At 49.8% G+C, this 18,346-nt stretch overlaps 4 protein-coding genes across 4 annotated transcripts; 3 read left to right on the top strand and 1 right to left on the bottom strand.

The window, feature by feature from the left end:
- Nucleotides 1–1,188: 1,188 nt before the first annotated feature.
- On the bottom strand, nucleotides 1,189–3,612 carry L3040_008652 (uncharacterized protein; the record flags this gene model as incomplete). Its single annotated transcript, XM_007296026.1, has 2 exons — nucleotides 1,189–2,926; nucleotides 2,975–3,612. 2 exons carry the CDS (start codon nucleotides 3,610–3,612, stop codon nucleotides 1,189–1,191), a joined length of 2,376 nt encoding a protein of 791 aa, XP_007296088.1.
- Nucleotides 3,613–5,003: 1,391 nt separating this feature from the next.
- Nucleotides 5,004–6,851, top strand: L3040_008651 (uncharacterized protein; the record flags this gene model as incomplete). The annotated part of the gene is made up of 3 exons (XM_066157143.1): nucleotides 5,004–5,124; nucleotides 5,521–5,664; nucleotides 5,719–6,851. 3 exons carry the CDS (start codon nucleotides 5,004–5,006, stop codon nucleotides 6,849–6,851), a joined length of 1,398 nt encoding a protein of 465 aa, XP_066010406.1.
- A 3,302-nt stretch (nucleotides 6,852–10,153) lies between these two features.
- L3040_008650 (uncharacterized protein) lies at nucleotides 10,154–13,154 on the top strand (the record flags this gene model as incomplete). The annotated part of the gene is made up of 6 exons (XM_007296028.2): nucleotides 10,154–10,381; nucleotides 10,461–10,588; nucleotides 10,645–10,709; nucleotides 10,760–11,074; nucleotides 11,129–12,365; nucleotides 12,413–13,154. 6 exons carry the CDS (start codon nucleotides 10,154–10,156, stop codon nucleotides 13,152–13,154), a joined length of 2,715 nt encoding a protein of 904 aa, XP_007296090.2.
- Nucleotides 13,155–13,905: 751 nt separating this feature from the next.
- On the top strand, nucleotides 13,906–16,658 carry L3040_008649 (uncharacterized protein; the record flags this gene model as incomplete). Its single annotated transcript, XM_007296029.1, has 2 exons — nucleotides 13,906–15,838; nucleotides 15,889–16,658. 2 exons carry the CDS (start codon nucleotides 13,906–13,908, stop codon nucleotides 16,656–16,658), a joined length of 2,703 nt encoding a protein of 900 aa, XP_007296091.1.
- Nucleotides 16,659–18,346: the final 1,688 nt, after the last annotated feature.

The raw sequence follows: 18,346 nt of genomic DNA, 5'->3' as shown, positions 1-18,346 counted from the left end.
TGAATCCCACCTTCGGGAAGACTATGTAAGTGGCCCGTTAAGCTTAAATCTGCTTCCTTGATTGAACTGAGTGCATATGAAAAAAGTGGAAATCGCTCCTTTTTTCCCCTTTTTTTTTCTTTCCTTTTTTTTCCTTTTTTCCTTTTTTTCCTTTTCGATCCTTTCCAAAACCCGCGCGTACGACGACCACCTTCAAATAGCTATCCCGCGCAGGCCAACTTCCCACACCTCCTGCTCCACTTAACCATACCACACAAAGACACCAGACAGAAGCGTCGTGTAGTTAGTTAGTCATAGGCTATCCGCATCGATTGAAAGGCTTGTGATTCTTACCTGTCGTTGACAGCTTATGATTTTTAGGGGGGTTGAGCTCTCAGATAGACAAGTTTGGGGGTGCGGTGAGCGTTTGTGCAGTTGGTGTTCTAGGGTACTACTGTTTGTGTCTGTTGGGGTAAGGATCGTGATCTCGTAGGCTGCTGCTGCTGCTCAGGCTTCACAGAGAGAGAGAGAGAGAGAGAGAGAGAGAGAGAGAGAGAGAGAGAGAGAGAGAGAGAGAGAGAGGCTTGCTAATCATTTTGTTTAACGATAACATGGTTTCTGAGAGGTTGGTTCCAAGCGAGGGCGATGGATGGGAACAGATAGAGTACTCCGTGGGAAGGAGGAGACGAGGTCGAAACATATCGAAAGATATTGAAACATATCGACATTGATATGAAGAGCAGAGTAGAATTTACGAAAGATATGGAGAGCTCCCGAGCGCCGCCATTAGGCCGAGAAAAACCAACAGTTCTCTTTTTTACCTACAGCTACCAACTAGCTTTCGAGCTTGCTGTCGTGGGGTGAGGGCAGCTTAGCTTATTAGGTACCTAGCTTAAAATGACGTTCGAGGATTGCATTGCTGTGATTCGCGATTGGAAGATTTGGCCAATCAATCAGCAGTGCAGTCGCAAAGAGGTCCTAGAGTACGTCGATGATGGCCCTTGGCGTGTTGACATCTCGCTAGTAGTAAGCGAAGAGATAAAGCCCTTTGAAAGGAGATGAGGAGGAGTGCCAAAATATATAGAGACGCACGCCAGCAGCACAGATAATCCCGCTGGAAAACCCACCATATCTTTTCTCATGCAAGCAAGCCGGCCATGCAATGCTTTATGCATAGTTCTAAAAATTAGGCATTAAATCATCATTCGTTTATACCTCCTGAACCGCTCTCCTATAAGCATCTTCCTGAACCCACTTCCCGATCCTGTCACCCACATCACCAACCAAACTTTCGTAATGTGGTCCCGCAAAGAAAAGTCCGCAATGAGCTCCAACCTCGTCAACACCCTCCATGTACACTCTGACCCAGCACTTATCTCGCTTGCCATTATACCCGGGAGGTAACATGCAAAACTTCTTGTCTCGCTTCGGCTTATCAGCCTTTACCGAGGACGCAACTGACGCCCCTCTCTTCCGCAGTTCGGGGTTGCTTGTAGCCATGCACTTCTCCTCTTCCTTCATGCGCCGTTCCTCTTCCTTCAGCCGTTCCTTTTCTCTGGCCAGCCGCTGCTTTTCTGCCTTCTTCCCCTCTGCCAAGCGCTTTTTCACTTCGGCTTTCTCTTCTTTCTCTCGTTCCTGACGAGCTTTCCTCTCCCGCTTCTCAGAAAGTCTATGTCTATCCTTGATAGAGCTATCTCGGTCTTTGACTGCCTGCTGGTAAGCCCTCATGACTCTCTTTTGCTCTTTCTCGGCAGCCTTGCGCAAGTCTTTATCTGTGTATGCTTCGAGGTCAACTACCTCTGGTTCTATTGGTATGGGTGGAATGGGTGGTAAAGCTGGCTCAGAGGTGGTAGGTTTGATGTCAAAGGATGGCCCGATTGGCATCTCTTCCGTTGCGGCAAGGGGTGACGGGTCTGCTAGTGCATCATACATATCCTCATCCCCTTCGGCCTGCACCGAGTCAATATGCTGCATTCGAGCCGACCCATCTTCCTGCACATTATTCTGGATTCCAGAGTCCACGCCAAGATTCTTCATCTGAGCTTCGATCAGGGATGCAGCTGGCCCGTCCACCAGAGGCTGTGGGGTTACTGTACCATCGCCATGCTCCTCGACAGATATCCTTGGAGTACCAGGCATCGGAGTCAGATATCCAGAAGTCGCCAAGCTCAAATTATCCAATTCGACTTCAACAGGCTGTACCACGCCATTCTCGCCTGGAGAGAGGGATTTTGGCTGTTTTGACCTTCCAGTACTGGCAGTGTAATAGTTGATGAATCTAACACGCTGAGTTTGTGGCTGACGCCTAGAACCTGTACTTTGTGCTAGGTCACTGACGTCCTCTAAAGCTCGGATCTTCTCGTAACGATTTTTCAGGCCCGGGTAGTCCGCCATACAACCTCCAAACTCCAGATGTGAGATAAAGTACTGCTTGGTGGCGTCCGTGAGCCCATCTGAGTGCTTGTTAACAAAGTGTAAAACACCAGACCAGCCTGTTCGCTCTGGCAATCGCACATCGTTAGGGAAGGGAGGATTAAAGAATGGATCATTAGGCGTCGCGTTACCCTGTGGCGAGGTAATGCTTTGTACAAGAGTGACCGTTGATGAAGAGACATCAGATGTGACTGTGGAAAGAGGGTAGCTTGGTGTTGCTTGGCTATCCAGTGATGGCGTATTTGCTCCACTTGGAAGAAATGACTGAGGAGGAGGAGCACCTGGGGGTTCTGGTGCAGGACGGAAGAGGCTGCTAATACCACTCACAACCACTCCCGGATGCATGCCTAGGAACGGAGTGTCAAAGTTGACTGTACCCAAGAGTCGGTGTCGAAATGGCCGTCCGGTAGCGGGGGAAGCAGGCTTCTGCAGTGCAACTTCGGCACCTAGGATTCCTCCCATACTATGTCCAAGTAGAACTATTTCCGTGTGGTTATTCTCATGTGGTTCAAGCCTAGTGATCCATAAGCTGGTTCTGCCCGAAGGACTGAGCTTGGCCTACCATGTGCTGAAATCATCTCTGGCGAATGCTATGTCCTTCCTCGACTTGTATCTGGGATATATCTTTGTGTGGACGACATGAGTCTTCGAGAGGGTGATAGTGAGGAGGTTGTGAACATGTGCCGGGAAGCTCCGGAAACTTGTTTCATTGCCCAAGAAGCCGTGAATATAGACTAGGAGCAAAGTCCGCCGGCCATCTCGATGCGACTCGGATGGCACGAGAGAATGAGTTGAAGAGGATCGTGGATCTCTCGATCTCCATTGCTCCGAGACCAGCTCACTCCGTTTTGCATCATCGATAGAGTAGGCTGGAGGAGGGGGGACATGTGTCGGTGTCGAAGGCGTTCGAGGTGGTAGGGGTGGAGGACCAGGACGCCCGCGGGATTTCTCTGCCAGTTGAGCCGACGTCGCAAAAGCTTCGGCAAAATTGTCTAGCTGTCGAGACTTCTCTGCTAGTTGAGCCGGCGTCGCAAATTCCGATGCTGATGCGATATTTGCAGGGCCATGGTCTCGATCTCGTTGGGCTTTCTCTGCCAGCTGAGCCCGATGGGTTGCCAACCGCTCCTCTAAAGACGGACCAGCTGTTGCTCCTGTGCGGTCTCTCAGGGCCTTTTCATCAAGCTGGGCTTGAGTTGCCATGGTGCTGCGTTCGTGTTCGTGTTCGTGTTCGTGCGCATCTGCTTGTTACTACCTACGTATTTGATTTGTTTTCGGTATGTTTGGAGGATTATTGAATGTTGGTGGGATATACTTTTATCAACCGAGTTTCAGCCGAAGCTGCCCCGTACCCCCGACGTGTTCTCATTGAGTTCGTGTAGTAGGTAGTAGTACCTACCTAGACCGTACTGTAGGTAGGTAGGTATAAGGTACTGGTAGTAGTACTTGTACGTCGTACATAGTACTTCACATACCGTAGAGACTTCAGACATGCCGGTTTGGCCTCGGAGTCGGAAAAATTGGGCAGCTGTAGGGTATCATGATTCGAAGGATAGGGAATGGTAGGTAGTATAATAATAGGATTCAATTTTTGGGGAGGTTGGGGGATTTTCAAAATGCTTGGTTGGAGGACGGTTGACTCAGCGTACGATCGATTGGTTGGATTTATTAATAGAAGAGTTACCATGACCGATTGCGGGACGCCAAGGAGTGGATCATAGAGAAACCCCGTCCGGATCCTTATTCCGTATAGTGCACGACATGCAGTACCGAGGAGGTACCTGCATGAATAAATTGAATGAATCAATCCTCCTGATCTTGGCTGTGGTGCTTTGGCGTTCATGGGAAGAACAAAGCGAAAACACGGCGCTGACTAGGCGACGACCTTGGATATACTTGGACATGCTTGAATATACTAGGACATACATGAATATACTTGGATATCGCGAAAACACTTGCAAAGACGTGAATAGACGTGAATAGACGTGTACGGAGTACGGATCCCATCCCATCTACGTAGTACCTATCTACGGAGTATCATCGAAGTGATAATTCATATGTCGGCCTGAGGCAGTCTTTTACCTGCACTTACATAATACTACTAGATTCTATCCCGGCCTGTGATTCGTTACTGCCCTCCCATCCACCCCACTTTTCCCCCCGCTTTCAGCCTCCGATGGGCGATGGGCGATGGTCGAGCCTAATCTCTGGTCTGTCTAGCTCGGCGCTAATGCAGGGGCAGCGTTGATAGGCCAATGGGGGAAATTAAGCACCTGGACTCTCCTTTCTGCTCAACAACATGAGATGATTGAGCGATCGACCCTTTTCCTTCGCACCAAACTTTCCGCCAGCCTGCTGCACTCCCCTCCCTCCTCCTCCTCCTCCTCCTCCTCCTCCTCCTCCTCTCCCTCACCTCACCGTCGCTCGAGCCCATCGTCAAGCCTTCGCTCGCTCACGACAGCAATGAGTTGACTCTCGTCAATTTCATTTCGACTCTCCGGCGCTGCCGACACGACAACGACATCGACATTTGACCGCGTCGTCGTCGTTGCCGTGGCCCTCGCCCACCACCGCCGCTGCCGCCGCAGCCTCTTATGGCCATTAACACTCGTTACGTCGGCCGCGGGTCATCACTCTTTCTGACCAGCGGCCACGACAGAGCTCATCGAGAGCACCAACACCAACAACACCATCTTTTACGTCGCGCAACCACTAGTGACCCGTCGGGCGCATCACCATCAGCATTGCCCTCACTGCCCTCACCACCCTCACTGCCCTCACCACCCTCACCACCCTCACCACCCTTACCACCCTCGCCCGTAGTGACCGAAATCGTACAGACAGTATCCGTTATCCAACAAATCGTTGTCGACTTGACTGGCCAAACACTTGGGATCAATACTTTCACCGCCGATTCGACTGGAGGCATTTTACAACCACCTACAACCCCATCAGGGAGCATAACTCCAACCCCAACCCCAACCCCAACCTCATCAGAGAGCTCAATTCCACCCAAACCAGTAGTATCAGATCTGGTAATAAGCAGTCCACGTCCATCAGCTTCTTCAGCAAGCGGGACAGCTGGGGAGATATCCGAGAGCAATGTAATAGACGACCCTTCTCCCTCGCCAACCTCTTCCTCCATACCGTCCTCACCTTCCGTTCAGAACGCGTTTCCAGACTCTGCCGTTGCACCAATTTCTTCGATACCCACAACTTTTGCTTCCATTCTTGCTGGATCTAATTCCACCTCTTGTAAGTTTGACAGCGGGTGTGCTGAGCAATGGATGTCACTAACTATAAATCCAGTAATATATATATCTTCCGTCACCTCCTTTACCTCCGTCACCTCCGTCTCTACCGTCCCTTCGACTTCTTCGATCCCACCCATCTCATCGATCTCCTCCGCCTCTATCCCACTGGGCTCGGTCTCTTCCGCCTCTTTAATCGCACCCGCCTCTTCGGACACTTTATCCCCAAGTCTTTCCGAGTCGATATCAACTCTCTCGATATCCTCTTCCTACTTGCCGAGCTCTACCGTCGCGGATCTGATTTCGTCCAGTACCACATTTTCAGGTGCATCCTCGACATCCGTAATCGACTCCTCAGTATCTTCCACCCAGTATCCGACATACTCCCGCGAATCATCGACATTGTCGTCTACCTCTGCGTCCTCATTCTACTCGCCATCTCCCTCGTCCAAACTCGCCTCTTCTACCAGTAGTCCCTCCGCTACAGAACAAGGATATGACGCGAATAGTACACCTACCAGTACTGCCGGTGCTGGTGGTGACGCTGATTCAGATTCGTCGTCCGGGACATCTACATCGACTATTGTAGGTGGCGTTATCGGATGTATCGCTGGAGCGGCGATCTTAGTATTTCTCCTCATGTTACTGATTCGGTGGAAGAAGCGCAACCAATCATTACATAGTTTGACTGGTGCACAAGGTTACGATGCTGCAGGGGCGACTCGGGAGCTGCCGCCGTCTCAGCCACTTGGCGGAATGACGGAGAGACCATCTGGTGGGGGCCTTGCCGCTCTGGCGGGTCTCACGGGACTCAGACGATCGTCGCAGAGAAATACCATGTCGTCGGCGGCCGAAAGCGAGCGAGGATTCTACCGTGTCTCCGGAAGGAAGCTGCCATCGGTGCTGCACAATGGCGGTGATGGATATGGCGGAGGTATTATGGTGCCCGACACCTCCAGCGCGTCATCGTTTTACAGGGACTCGCAAGGATTTTATGGCAGTCCGCCATTGTCACCGCCGATACAGCGAGAAAGTGGAGTTCCAGTCATGAGAGAAAGTCCGGCCCGGACGCCCATCACAGAACAAAGCCCGTTTCCCGATATTCCAGAGGCGCTGACTCCTCCGCCGCGCCAGGATCGAATACCGTCTATAGCCGGGTCTCAGCAGTCACGATTCACGGAGCAGGTTTGAGGTTTCGGCCCTGTTCGTCTGGGCGCCCGTCTGTCTGAGCGACGAGGTGGATGGAGAGGCAGCTCTCGATATGGATGATTACGACTTTCTCAATTCTTTGTAGATATGTGGATATCTTGTGCGTTTAGCATTGGATTGGCGTTAGACCTGTTTGATGTATGAAAATCAGATATTGCTCAGCGTTTGCAGACCTGATCTCATCTGCCGAGCGGCTAGTTGGATCAGGCGAGAAATTTTCCTCTGCGAAGGAAAAGACCTGTTGTATGATGGAGCAGTGGATTTGTGCCTCTCTGATGGTCTGTGTCCACTTATACTACCAAGATGATGTCGAGTCTTCAAACCAGCTCGGTACCAATGACAAAATATAATGTCTCCAGAATCACTCTTTTTCACATTTTCCAAGACTGACACGGGGTTGGGTTGTTGGGTTGGGATAGCAAGATGATCCCAGCTTGGAATTGCCACGCATCCTGGCACGCTTTCCTTGGGCAGTGTCTACCAATAGGTGACTGCGCACCGTGTGTCTGTGGTTCTTGTGAGGAAGTGATGATGGGGGGTTTCAAAAGTGTCGGAGAGATGGGTTGAGAAAGATACGAAGGGTGAGAGAGAGAGAGAGACAGGAATCAGGACGTGGAAAGAGAATTGGAGGGCGGGCTCTGTTCTCGTCTTTTTCCATGTCTTTGTTTGGTATCGAGGGGGATTTTTTTTTTGTTTATCGATCTTACCCAGCTAGGCAGGGATGCCAGGTAGAAAAAGGTAGGGTAACTAACTAGCTGACTTGTGACTTGCTTAGGATATAGATTCGTTTGATCTGATCTGATTGGATTGCATTGGATTTGCGGGCTGGTGGTGTGGTGTGGTGTGGGACTGATTGATTTAACCTGCAGGCTGGTGTGGTGTGGGACTGATCGATTTATATATATATATAACTGTAACTGGGATACGGAGCTGGTGCCGGTGCTGGTGCTGGGAGCTGGAGCTGTGTCCGTAGGGAATCGAGATCGTTCCCGGTAAGCATCTGGACCATGCCTTGTCAAGCAAGCAAAGCAAGCAACCTTAAATTGACTTGGCTGACGGGGAGGGGCGCCTGGGGGAAGAAAGGGGTGCGTGCGTCGCGCTGCGTTGCGTTGCGTTGCGTCACGGGGTGTCACAGAGACAGAGAGTAACGGTGGTCAATAAGTAATAGTAGGACTTGACGTCTCAACTTTTGGGGTTCTTTCTTCAAGTAGGCGAAATAATCATGTCTCGTACCGGTTTTTTTTCTATAATTTTGGATTGCGAGGAAATTATAACCTTTTAAAACAATATTTCTCAATCACATATTTACTTACGTACCTGAATGGAAGTCGATTATTTTCGCATTTATAAGTACAATTAATAACATGCTATTATAAATGTTGTTCAGGGCTTGAAAGTTGAATATATTATTCCATCGTTTATACGAGATCTTCTTTCGATTCGCGCGTGAACTTTTATAACTCGTAATACTCCATACGCTTTTCGAGATGCGAGAATAGAGCTTGTTCGTTTCTTTTAAATCCAATGCAAGTTTGAAAAAGTATAATAAAAGGAGTAGGAAAGAGACGGGATTGCATATGCTCCAATATCAAAGAAATATTTACAGATGAAAACAAAAATCCTTTTGCGAATGACGAATAATTCAACGAGTTATTCCTTTTTGCTTTGCTCCGACCTTTTCAATCATGTTAAGACTGCGTAGAGCAACTCGACGATCTAAAACGATAGAATCGGAACAATGCTTTCTTTTTTTTGTCAACAAGGTGGAAAGGATTCTCGCTTACATTCTACCCGAACGAGAAAATCTTTATTCGAGACGGCGAAAAGCAGCTTGTAGCAGAAGGGAGTAAAAAAGCTGATATTATTATTTGCTTTTCTTTTCGAAACGCAATCGAAAACGAAAAAAGCTGCACCAAAAGCCGTTTAAGAAAAACAAGCTTATCAAGTTCGCCAAAGCCTCGTCCCCCGGCCGACCTTTAAAGTCTTCACAAATAGAAAACGCTTTCGAATTAAAATAAGATCTATTAGCTTGTGTTTGAATCAGCGAGAGCGACCAAGATGCTAAGCGAACTAATATTATATTAATATTACTTTCCCCAAGAATAATGCTTAAAGGATGAGAAGAACTTGAATAAAGGGCTGGGAAAAGTAAATCGGATTCGCCGCGGCTTTAATCTATAGCTTCTTTTGATTTTATGCGAAAGATATGCGATATAATCGATTTCTTTTCTCGGCTTAATTAAGATCTAATAGCATAATAATCTATTTTTATTATATATATATAAACTTATATCCTTATATGATTAATATTCTAATTAATATTCTATTTAACTTTTTCTTTATTTTATAAGTGACGCGGGACACAATTGTTTCGTGAGACATAATTGTTTCGCGGGACATAATTGTTTCGCCTATTTTAAGGGAGGGCCCCAAAAGTTGAGACGTCAAGTCCCACTATCACCTGCTCCATGAGCGAGTAGCTGCTCCGCAATAGAGGGTTTCTCTTGCTTCCCCTTGTCCATCATCTGCTTGTCTACTTTCTACTCGGTATTTGAAATCGGGTATGACGATTATGTAATGATGATAAAGATGATGATTGGGAGAGGTTTTCACATAGCCACAAAAGAAGCTTTGTAATACCTCCCTCCTCCCCGATGAGGTAGTAAAGGAACGGAAAGGCAAAAGGTAATGGTCGAGCTTGAGCCAATCACGCCCTGCCTCGGCCGTATTCCCGCCCAACGGAGATCAAAAGGTCCGACTCCAGCCCTTGGATCCGTAGTCTCTCCAAGAGCGTGGGACGTGGTGGGGTTGGTGGTGTAAAGTAAGTAAGAGTTATTATATTATGCATACTCTGGTGATCAGCGAGAGCGAAAACGAAAACGAAAACGACTCAAAGCTGAGCTTTGAGCACTTGGAGATTCGAGACGTGGGGCTTGAGACTTGGCATTGTCTCTATCCGTACGGAGCGAAGAAGAACGAAAGCAGGTGTGGTGGTGTCATACGGCGTTTGTCTGATCTCAAGTCTGGTGTCTGTTGTGTCTGGTGTCAGCATCAATCAATCACTCAATCAATCAATCAATCAATCAATCAAATCGACCACCAGCCAGCCAGCCAGCCAGCCAGCCAGCCAGCCTTTCTTCTTGTTCTTTCTGCACTCTGCATCTTATGCATCTTCTGCATTCCTCCTCTCCTATCTACCTACTGACCTACCGACCGCTCTATCTATCTAAACTGTCGACTTCTATCAGTCCCCTTCGATGGTACCACATTCGCATTCGCCTATCATGGACCCTTCGGTCATGGATACCGCCCGAAACGACCCCAACAGTTATAACGGCATGCCCCAGATGGCCACGCCACCGATGATGAAGCCTCCCCCACAGATCTTTGGCGGGTACAACCAGGATGGTCTACCACCCAACATGAGCCTGCCGGATCTGTCGCAGTCGTTTCTGGGCGATGGCGGGCTCATGGACGAGAGCATCGAGGCGAAGAGGAGGCGGATTGCGCGGGTAGGATAGGACCTACGTCTTGCGACGCACTCGCCCGGCTGTTACTGGCCATGTTAACCAGGCGCTGACGGGTCTGCAGGCGTGTGATATGTGCAGGAAGAAGAAGATTAAGTGCGATGGGAAGATGCCGGCTTGTACGCACTGCATCAACTACAAGACGGAATGCATCTTTACACAGGTGGAAAAGAAGAGGAACCCGCCGAAAGGGTATGTACGAGACGGATACAACCTCCGCATCTTTAGTACTTAGTTAATCCTCGCAGGGCGAAATACATCGAGGGGCTCGAAAACCGATTAGTACGGATGGAAAGCCTGCTTCGGCTCTCGGGTATGCCCTGTCCATGTGTCTGGTAGCCTGCGTCTTGCTAAGTGTGGTAGGAATGCTCAACGAGGACGACAACGGCCGAACAGACCTGGGCACTTTGGAGAAACGCCTCGCAGAGAGTAAGAGGGAGTCGCAACGCGCCTCAGCAGCACCCGCATCGCACCCAACTTCCCCTTCACAGACTTCACAGGTCGGTGGGGGCTCGACCCCAAGAAGCACGATAGCATCCCCAGAACCACCGCAAGTCACCTCGGACGTCGAGAAAGGCAAGAGCGGAACCCCAGAAAAGGCGGAAGAAGAGGTTGAGGCTCTGTCAGACATGATGTGCTCCTTGGTCACGAACAACTGCGGTGAAACTAGGTATATCGGTATGGAAGTTCTGGTCTGGGATATCTTGGGGGCTCTGGACTAATTCCTTATAGGATCCTCCTCCGGATTCTCCATCTTCTCGCCTAAAGGTATCCAATGGGTCAATGACAAGACAGGCGACTCCTCTTTCCAGGAAATGATCTCGTCAGCATCTGTCGACGAGAACAAGTGGATGTATTGGAAGCCAGAGGTTTTTGGAGACCTGTTCGAGCGACGAATCTTCAGACGACTACCCCCGAAGCTTGAATGCTTGTCTCTACTCAAAGATTTCTTTGAAAACTTCAACTGCATGTTTCCTCTGTTCCATCAACCTACCTTCATGCATCTTGTCGATCGGCAATACAGCCAGGATCCATACGATGGTTCAGGATGGTGGGCCAGTTTGAATGTTGCACTTGCTCTGGCTCATCGATTGCGTGTTATGAGTAACTTGGTCCCAAAAGAGGAGGACGAAAAGGCATGGGGCTACCTCAAGAATGCAATGGCCGTGGTCACGGAGCTCACGATGCGCAACACGGATCTACTCAGTGTTCAGGCACTTTTGGGGTTGGCACTTTTCTTGCAGGGCACACCGAACCCCCAACCTTCATTCTTCCTCGTCGCGGCCGCCATTCGGGCGTCTCACAGTATCGGACTGCACAAGCGTGGCTCAGGCTTCAACCTCAACCCAGTTGAAATCGAGCAGCGAAAGCGAGTTTTCTGGATTGGCTACATGCTGGATAAGGACATTTGTTTGCGCTCAGGAAGGCCGCCAGCACAAGACGATAACGACATGAATGTTGACCTGCCAAGCGCCGACCCAGACGATAACATAGGCAACATTCCTCTGGCTGACGGGAAGGGTAAAGTCAACCTCTTCCGTCTCATGTGCGAGTTCGCAACAATCGAGAGCAAAGTCTACAATCAACTATACTCGACTAAGGCATCCAAGCAGTCCGACGGCGAGCTACTAAACACCATAGGCGAATTGGACCACATTCTGGAGGAGTGGAAGGATAGCATCCCTGTCGACTTCCGGCCCGAACACGAAATCAAGGCCTCACATACTCCTTTAATTTTACATGTCGTCGTTCTCCACTTCGCTTATTATAATTGTCTGACGACAATCCACCGGATGTCGGTTCATCATGGATACTGGACGAGCCGCTTGTCAAACTTTGCCATACAGGGGCTTAACGCGCGACCCCTGAACCCTCGGGTCTTTTCGTCTGCGGCTCTCTGTGTATCCGCTGCCCGAGCTTCCATACACTTAATCAAATACGTACCTCAAGGAGATTTCTCCTGCGTTTGGTAGGTCCCCAATAACTGCGCATAAAATCTGATGCTAATGAGCACAGGCTCATTCTCTATTTTCCTGTCTCTGCCCTGGTAACTCTTTTTGGGAACATTTTACAAAATCCTCACGACCCTCGAGCTCGATCCGATGTCCGCTTAATGAATGTTGTTGTCAGCTTCTTATCGATGTTGGGGACGGAAGAAGAAAATGGAGGTGTGAAGCGCATGCTGGGCGTCTGTTCTGAATTTGAGAGGATCGCCAAAGTCGTACTGGACAAAGCCGAAAGGGACGGCTCTTCAAAGCGGAAGAGGAAGAGCAACGGGGAGCAGGTCGCAAAGCCGAGAAGCGCGCCCCAAACAAACAACAACTCGCCCCAAATACCCGCAGCTGCCAAACGTCCAAGCGTACAAGTCCCCGCCGTCTCTGGCGTCTTCTCACCAGGCACGATGATGCGAGATAGGACCTTCAGCCCAGTGCAGAACAACGGATCGCCTAACTCAATTTGGAACTCGGACTTCGCTAACAACAACACTAACGGCGCCGAATACCTCACGCCTAAAACTGGCATGACTCCATTTGCTGAAATCCAAGCCTATTCGAACGGCAACGATATGACGTCCCCAATCAACATGAACAATTACCAACAACCATTTGTGCCGCAGGATCTGTGGCAGATGCCCATGACGCTAGAGTGGGACTGGGCTGACATGACGGGGGGCGCATACCCGAGTTTTGAGAATGGGATTGTAGGAGATCCGAGTCTGCAGAATATCAATAATCAGCATTTGCAGCATCATATGTGAGTGCCGGTCACGACTGATTCTGGGCCGGATTAGGTCGCGGGGAGTTTCCTATAAAATTAATGGCAGATCTGCAAAGGTTCGGCGTTTTTCGGACACCGAAAGGGCGCGTATATGCATGGTGCATCTAGATGGTGTAGATGGTGTAGATGGTGCTGGCGTTAGCTTCACTCAAGGATTTATGACTTACGGACTGAAACGCTGCTCTGGTAATGGGATGCTCACGTGTTTCTGCGATGTAATAACTTTATGGCCCGTGAGGGTATGCGCAACGGGCGGCAGAGTCTTTATAGATATGGCGTTGAGATAGAGGATGGAGGAAGAACATAGTCATTGTTACTATACGTTATGGTTACTATCTAGAAACCCGTGCCGTTGAGTTGACTTTTTGAGTGATATCCCTGGAATGATTGGGCCTGAACGGATTGGGATAGAAGTCGATTGATTATCCTCTAGAATTTTGTAGTATTGAAGCAATTTCAAACATTACTACCTGCAAAACGTGAATAAACATAATCATCGTCACCTGAATATATGAGTATGGTACCTAAGTATGAGCCAGGATGTCATCAATTTCGAAGAATCAGCACGGACCAGGTGGGCAAGCTTCTCGCCACGCTGGTTTCGATGACCTCTTCATAAACTCTCCTGTCGCCTTCAGTAAGCTTTTCCCATCAACCCGATGCTCCAGCTCTGAGGAGCACTGCGAACCTTTTCCCTCACGCCTCCCTCTACAACGCTTTTTCCCGCGATTATGCACTCCCTTCTGCGCCAGTCCGGTAACCTGGCTAGGATATCAAAGTCGACTCTGCAGACAGCTGCCGCACGAGCTTCATTCCGCCCAGCCAGCCATGCGCAATTACGCTCCTCGCGGATCGCTATTCGGCAAGCCCGATCATACTCGAATCGGCCGACGCCAGAGAAAGACGAAGCGGCGAAGGGGGACAAGCCTGAGGTGACGGATAAGAAAGCTGCTGAGCCCGCGTCGTCGAAGTCCGCCCCCGGAACGGAGAACCTGTACGATGGAACCACTCCGCTCTCGCCGAAGGCCGGGAAGGGGGAGCCCGGCAAGCCTGGGCTGGCGGAGGGCATGGCGCCTATGAATCCGGAGTACGAGAAGGAAATCGAGGAGCTGCTGGGGAAATTGAAGCAGGGCATGTCGAAGAGCCAGGCGGAGATCATTGAGCGGGCGTTTGAGAACATAAAGAAAGAGGGGATACCTTGGGAACTAAGGAATTTGATGGACGAGGTTAAGGGGGGAAAGCCGATGACGCTGGGCAAGGCGGCACGGTTGACGAAGATGGCGGCTCAGATGGCGAAGAAGCAGGCGGATAGGGACACAAAGAGCACAGACTCCGAGTCTCGCGGACCGAAGGCCTCGTCAGACGGTTTTGGGGGGTTTGGAGGGTTTGGAAGCTTGCCTCCGGGTGGCAAGAAGAAGAAGACGGGGGGAGACAAGCAGGAGGGCGGCTTCAAGGTCGGCGAGATGAAGATTGACTTGAGTACTCTCCTGTTGGCGACCTTCACATCTTACCTGCTCTATCGAATGGTCATACCGGGCGAAAGCACACGGGATATCACCTACCAAGAATTCCGGAGTACCTTCCTGGACAAGGGATTGGTTGAGAAGTTGACGGTTACCAATGGAGGCCGGGTACGAGTCGACTTGCATCGCGAAGCTACGCATGCTGCGTACCCCGACTCCCCTGCTTCCAACCCCAACTTCCACTACTATTTCACGATTGGGTCTGTCGAGTCTTTCGAGAGGCGGTTGGACGAGGCTCAGGACGAGCTTGGGATCCCTCATTCGGAGAGAATACCGGTCAACTATGCTTCAGAGGGCGACCCCTGGGGTTTGGTCATGAGCTTTGGTCCTACGATCCTTTTACTTGGAGCTATCTTCTTCATATCTCAGAGGGCGAGCCGTGGAGCTGGAGGCGCTAATGGCGTGTTTGGCATGGGTAAGAGCCGAGCGAAACAATTTAACCACGAGACCGATGTCAAGGTTAAATTTGCCGATGTGGCTGGTATGGACGAGGCAAAGGCGGAAATCATGGAGTTCGTCTCTTTCCTCAAGACTCCCGACCAGTTCCAACGTCTGGGTGCCAAGATTCCTCGCGGTGCCATTCTTTCGGGTCCTCCCGGAACCGGTAAGACACTTCTGGCAAAGGCGACGGCTGGCGAGTCTCAAGTACCCTTCTTCAGTGTTTCTGGTTCCGAGTTCGTGGAGATGTTCGTCGGTGTCGGTGCTTCCAGAGTTCGTGATCTCTTCGCGATGGCGAGGAAGAATACCCCTTGTATCATCTTCATCGACGAAATCGACGCTATTGGAAAGGCGCGTGGAAAGGCCGGTTCGTTCGGTGGTGGGAACGACGAGCGGGAAGCTACCCTCAACCAGATCTTGACAGAGATGGATGGTTTCAACACCGCTGAGCAGGTGGTTGTTCTTGCGGGTACCAACAGACCGGATGTTCTCGACAAGGCTTTGATGCGTCCTGGCCGTTTCGACAGACACATTGCAATCGATAGACCTACGATGGATGGCCGACGACAGATTTTCATGGTTCACTTGAAGAAGGTCGTCACCAACGAGGATCTGGAGTATCTGACCGGTCGTCTTTCGGCCTTGACACCTGGCTTCTCCGGAGCTGATATCGCCAACTGTGTCAACGAAGCTGCTCTGATCGGTATGCGTTTCTTCAATTTTTTTTTTCAGTACTTTGCTAACATGACATAGCTGCTAGAACAAGCGCGAGGTCCATTGAGATGATCCACTTCGAACAAGCCATTGAGCGTGTCATTGGTGGTCTTGAAAAGAAGTCTCTCGTTTTGTCACCCGAGGAGAAGAAGACTGTTGCGTACCACGAAGCCGGCCATGCTATCTGCGGATGGTACTTCAAGTATGCCGACCCTCTACTCAAGGTGTCCATCATCCCGCGTGGACAAGGAGCCCTTGGATACGCCCAGTACCTCCCAGCTGGCGACACTTACCTCATGAACGTCAATCAACTGATGGATCGCATGGCTATGGCACTCGGTGGCCGTGTATCCGAAGAGCTCCACTTCGAGGCCGTGACCTCCGGAGCCTCAGACGACTTCAACAAAGTCACCCGTATGGCCACCGCAATGGTCACCAAGTGGGGCATGAGCAAGAAGCTTGGCCCCCTCCACTTCGAAGACAATGAGCAAGCCCTACACAAGCCCTTTGCGGAATCGACGGCCCAGACAATTGACTCGGAAGTGCGGCGGATAGTAGATGAAGCATACACGCAATGTAGGGACCTACTCACCGAGAAGAAGTCTGAAGTCGGCATCGTTGCCGAGGAGCTTCTGAAGAAGGAAGTCCTGGATCGAAACGACATGGTCAGACTGTTGGGCCACCGACCATTCGAAGAGAACAAGGACTTTACCAAGTACTTTGGTGGCAGTCTAGGGGAGAAGAGCGCGCCGCCGCCATTCCCGACCGAGAGCACGGACAGCCCTCCTGAGCTGCCGAACCCGGTGTGAGAAGAGCGAGAGCGAGAGCAGCGAGAAGGCGAGAATTGGGAGCCGTGTGTACCTGACTAGGAAAGGAAAGGGAAGGGAAGGGGTGGGGGGATGAGTGGTAGAAAGACTTTGCGCAATTGTATTGTACAGCAGCCAGGCATTGTAAGGCGTCAGGACGAACGAGAGAATAGTTTTTTGCATTCATTCACCGTTTGCAGAAACTTATCAAAACCTACCTCACTTACTCACTCAGCCCGCTCTCTCCCTCTTGTGTATTTTTTTTTTTCTTCTTTCTTTTTTTAAGGAGGGATCGTGGAGTGAGGGAGTGAGGGAGTGAGTTTGAGTAAAACTGCCTTACAGCAAGCAAGCAAGCAAGCAAGCACTTGGTGACTTGACTTGACTGACTGACTGACTGACTGACTGGGAGGAAGGGAGTTAGTTATGTATCCATATGCGGTATGCGGTATGCGATATGCGGTATCCGCAGAGAGAGACACGAAATGGCATGAAATGAAATAACACAAAGTAGATAGATAGCTGGCGAAGCGAAGCGAAATATCTAGCTAGGCTAGCGATAACCAGATCAGATCTTTATATATGTATATATATATAATTAATTCCATAGCTTCCTTCGCCCAATCAAAAAAAAAAAAAAAAAAAAAAAAAAAAAAAAAAAAAAAGCAACCCGGTAAGATGATAAGATAAAGAGTTATAGTGGTGAACAGCAAGTGAGTAAGTCAGTAAGTACGTAATAGGAGGAGTCCTTCTGTTCTCTGCAATAGATGCGGGTGTGGATTCCTGAGGGGCGGCAGGGTGTAGGTATGTATAGGTAGGTAGGTAACGTACTATCTGCTCATTGGTGTGATTTGGTGTCGAAGAAACTTCTTGGGCGATTTTTTGCTCTTGGGTGATGGGCGGGCGATTTTTGCGGTGGGGTGCTGGGCTGGGTGTGCTGTGCTGTGCTAGTGTATTGTATTGTATTGTATTGTATGCGTGCCTGTTTGTTGGCGGGGGCAGAGCTGAGTTTGGAGTTTGGAGTTGGGTGGAGTGGAGTTGGGTGGAGTGGAGCTGCTGAGAAGGAAGGGTTTCTGTGAGTACGGTACTACGTACGTACTACGTAAAAGGGTGCTTCGTAGAGTGGACGGAATCCGCTGGACCCTTGGGGACTTGGGAGGTGAGCTTGGGCTTGGAGCCGGACGGGCTTTTAGATATTATATATACAGATGTACTTTTTTCATAAGTAGCAGAGAGAGGGGGGGGGGGGGGAGAGAGAGAGAGAGAGAGAGAGAGAGAGAGAGAGAGAGAGAGAGAGCTTCAGCTTCAGCCTCAGTTACAGTTACAGTTATAAACCAGCTAGCTGCTGCCGAGAGGGGGAGGCTCACTCGCTCATTTATTCATTTTATTCATTGTTTAACGACGACGAAAGAAATATATATATATATATATCCCATATCGCACTACATCGCGTCGCATCGCATCGCATCGCATCGCATCGCATCGGATAAGGTCTCGGTCGGAGTTGACGCACGCTGATAATGAAACATTGGTTTGGTTTGGACTTTACATACGGAATAGGTTGCGAGTTTAGGTGGAAGGGAAAGGAAAGGAAAGATAGATAGACGGACGTCCAAGTGAGTGTGTGAATAAGAGTTCTTGACCTTGACCTTGATTTGGTTTGATAGATTTGATTTGATAGATTTGCCGCCAAG

Source organism: Drepanopeziza brunnea (genome assembly GCF_022702325.1).
Source record: "Drepanopeziza brunnea f. sp. 'multigermtubi' strain 214-2 chromosome Unknown ctg16, whole genome shotgun sequence".
Lineage (NCBI taxonomy): Eukaryota > Fungi > Ascomycota > Leotiomycetes > Helotiales > Drepanopezizaceae > Drepanopeziza > Drepanopeziza brunnea.
Note: the sequence above shows the minus strand (reverse complement) of the source record. Positions and strands in the feature narration are given on the sequence as shown.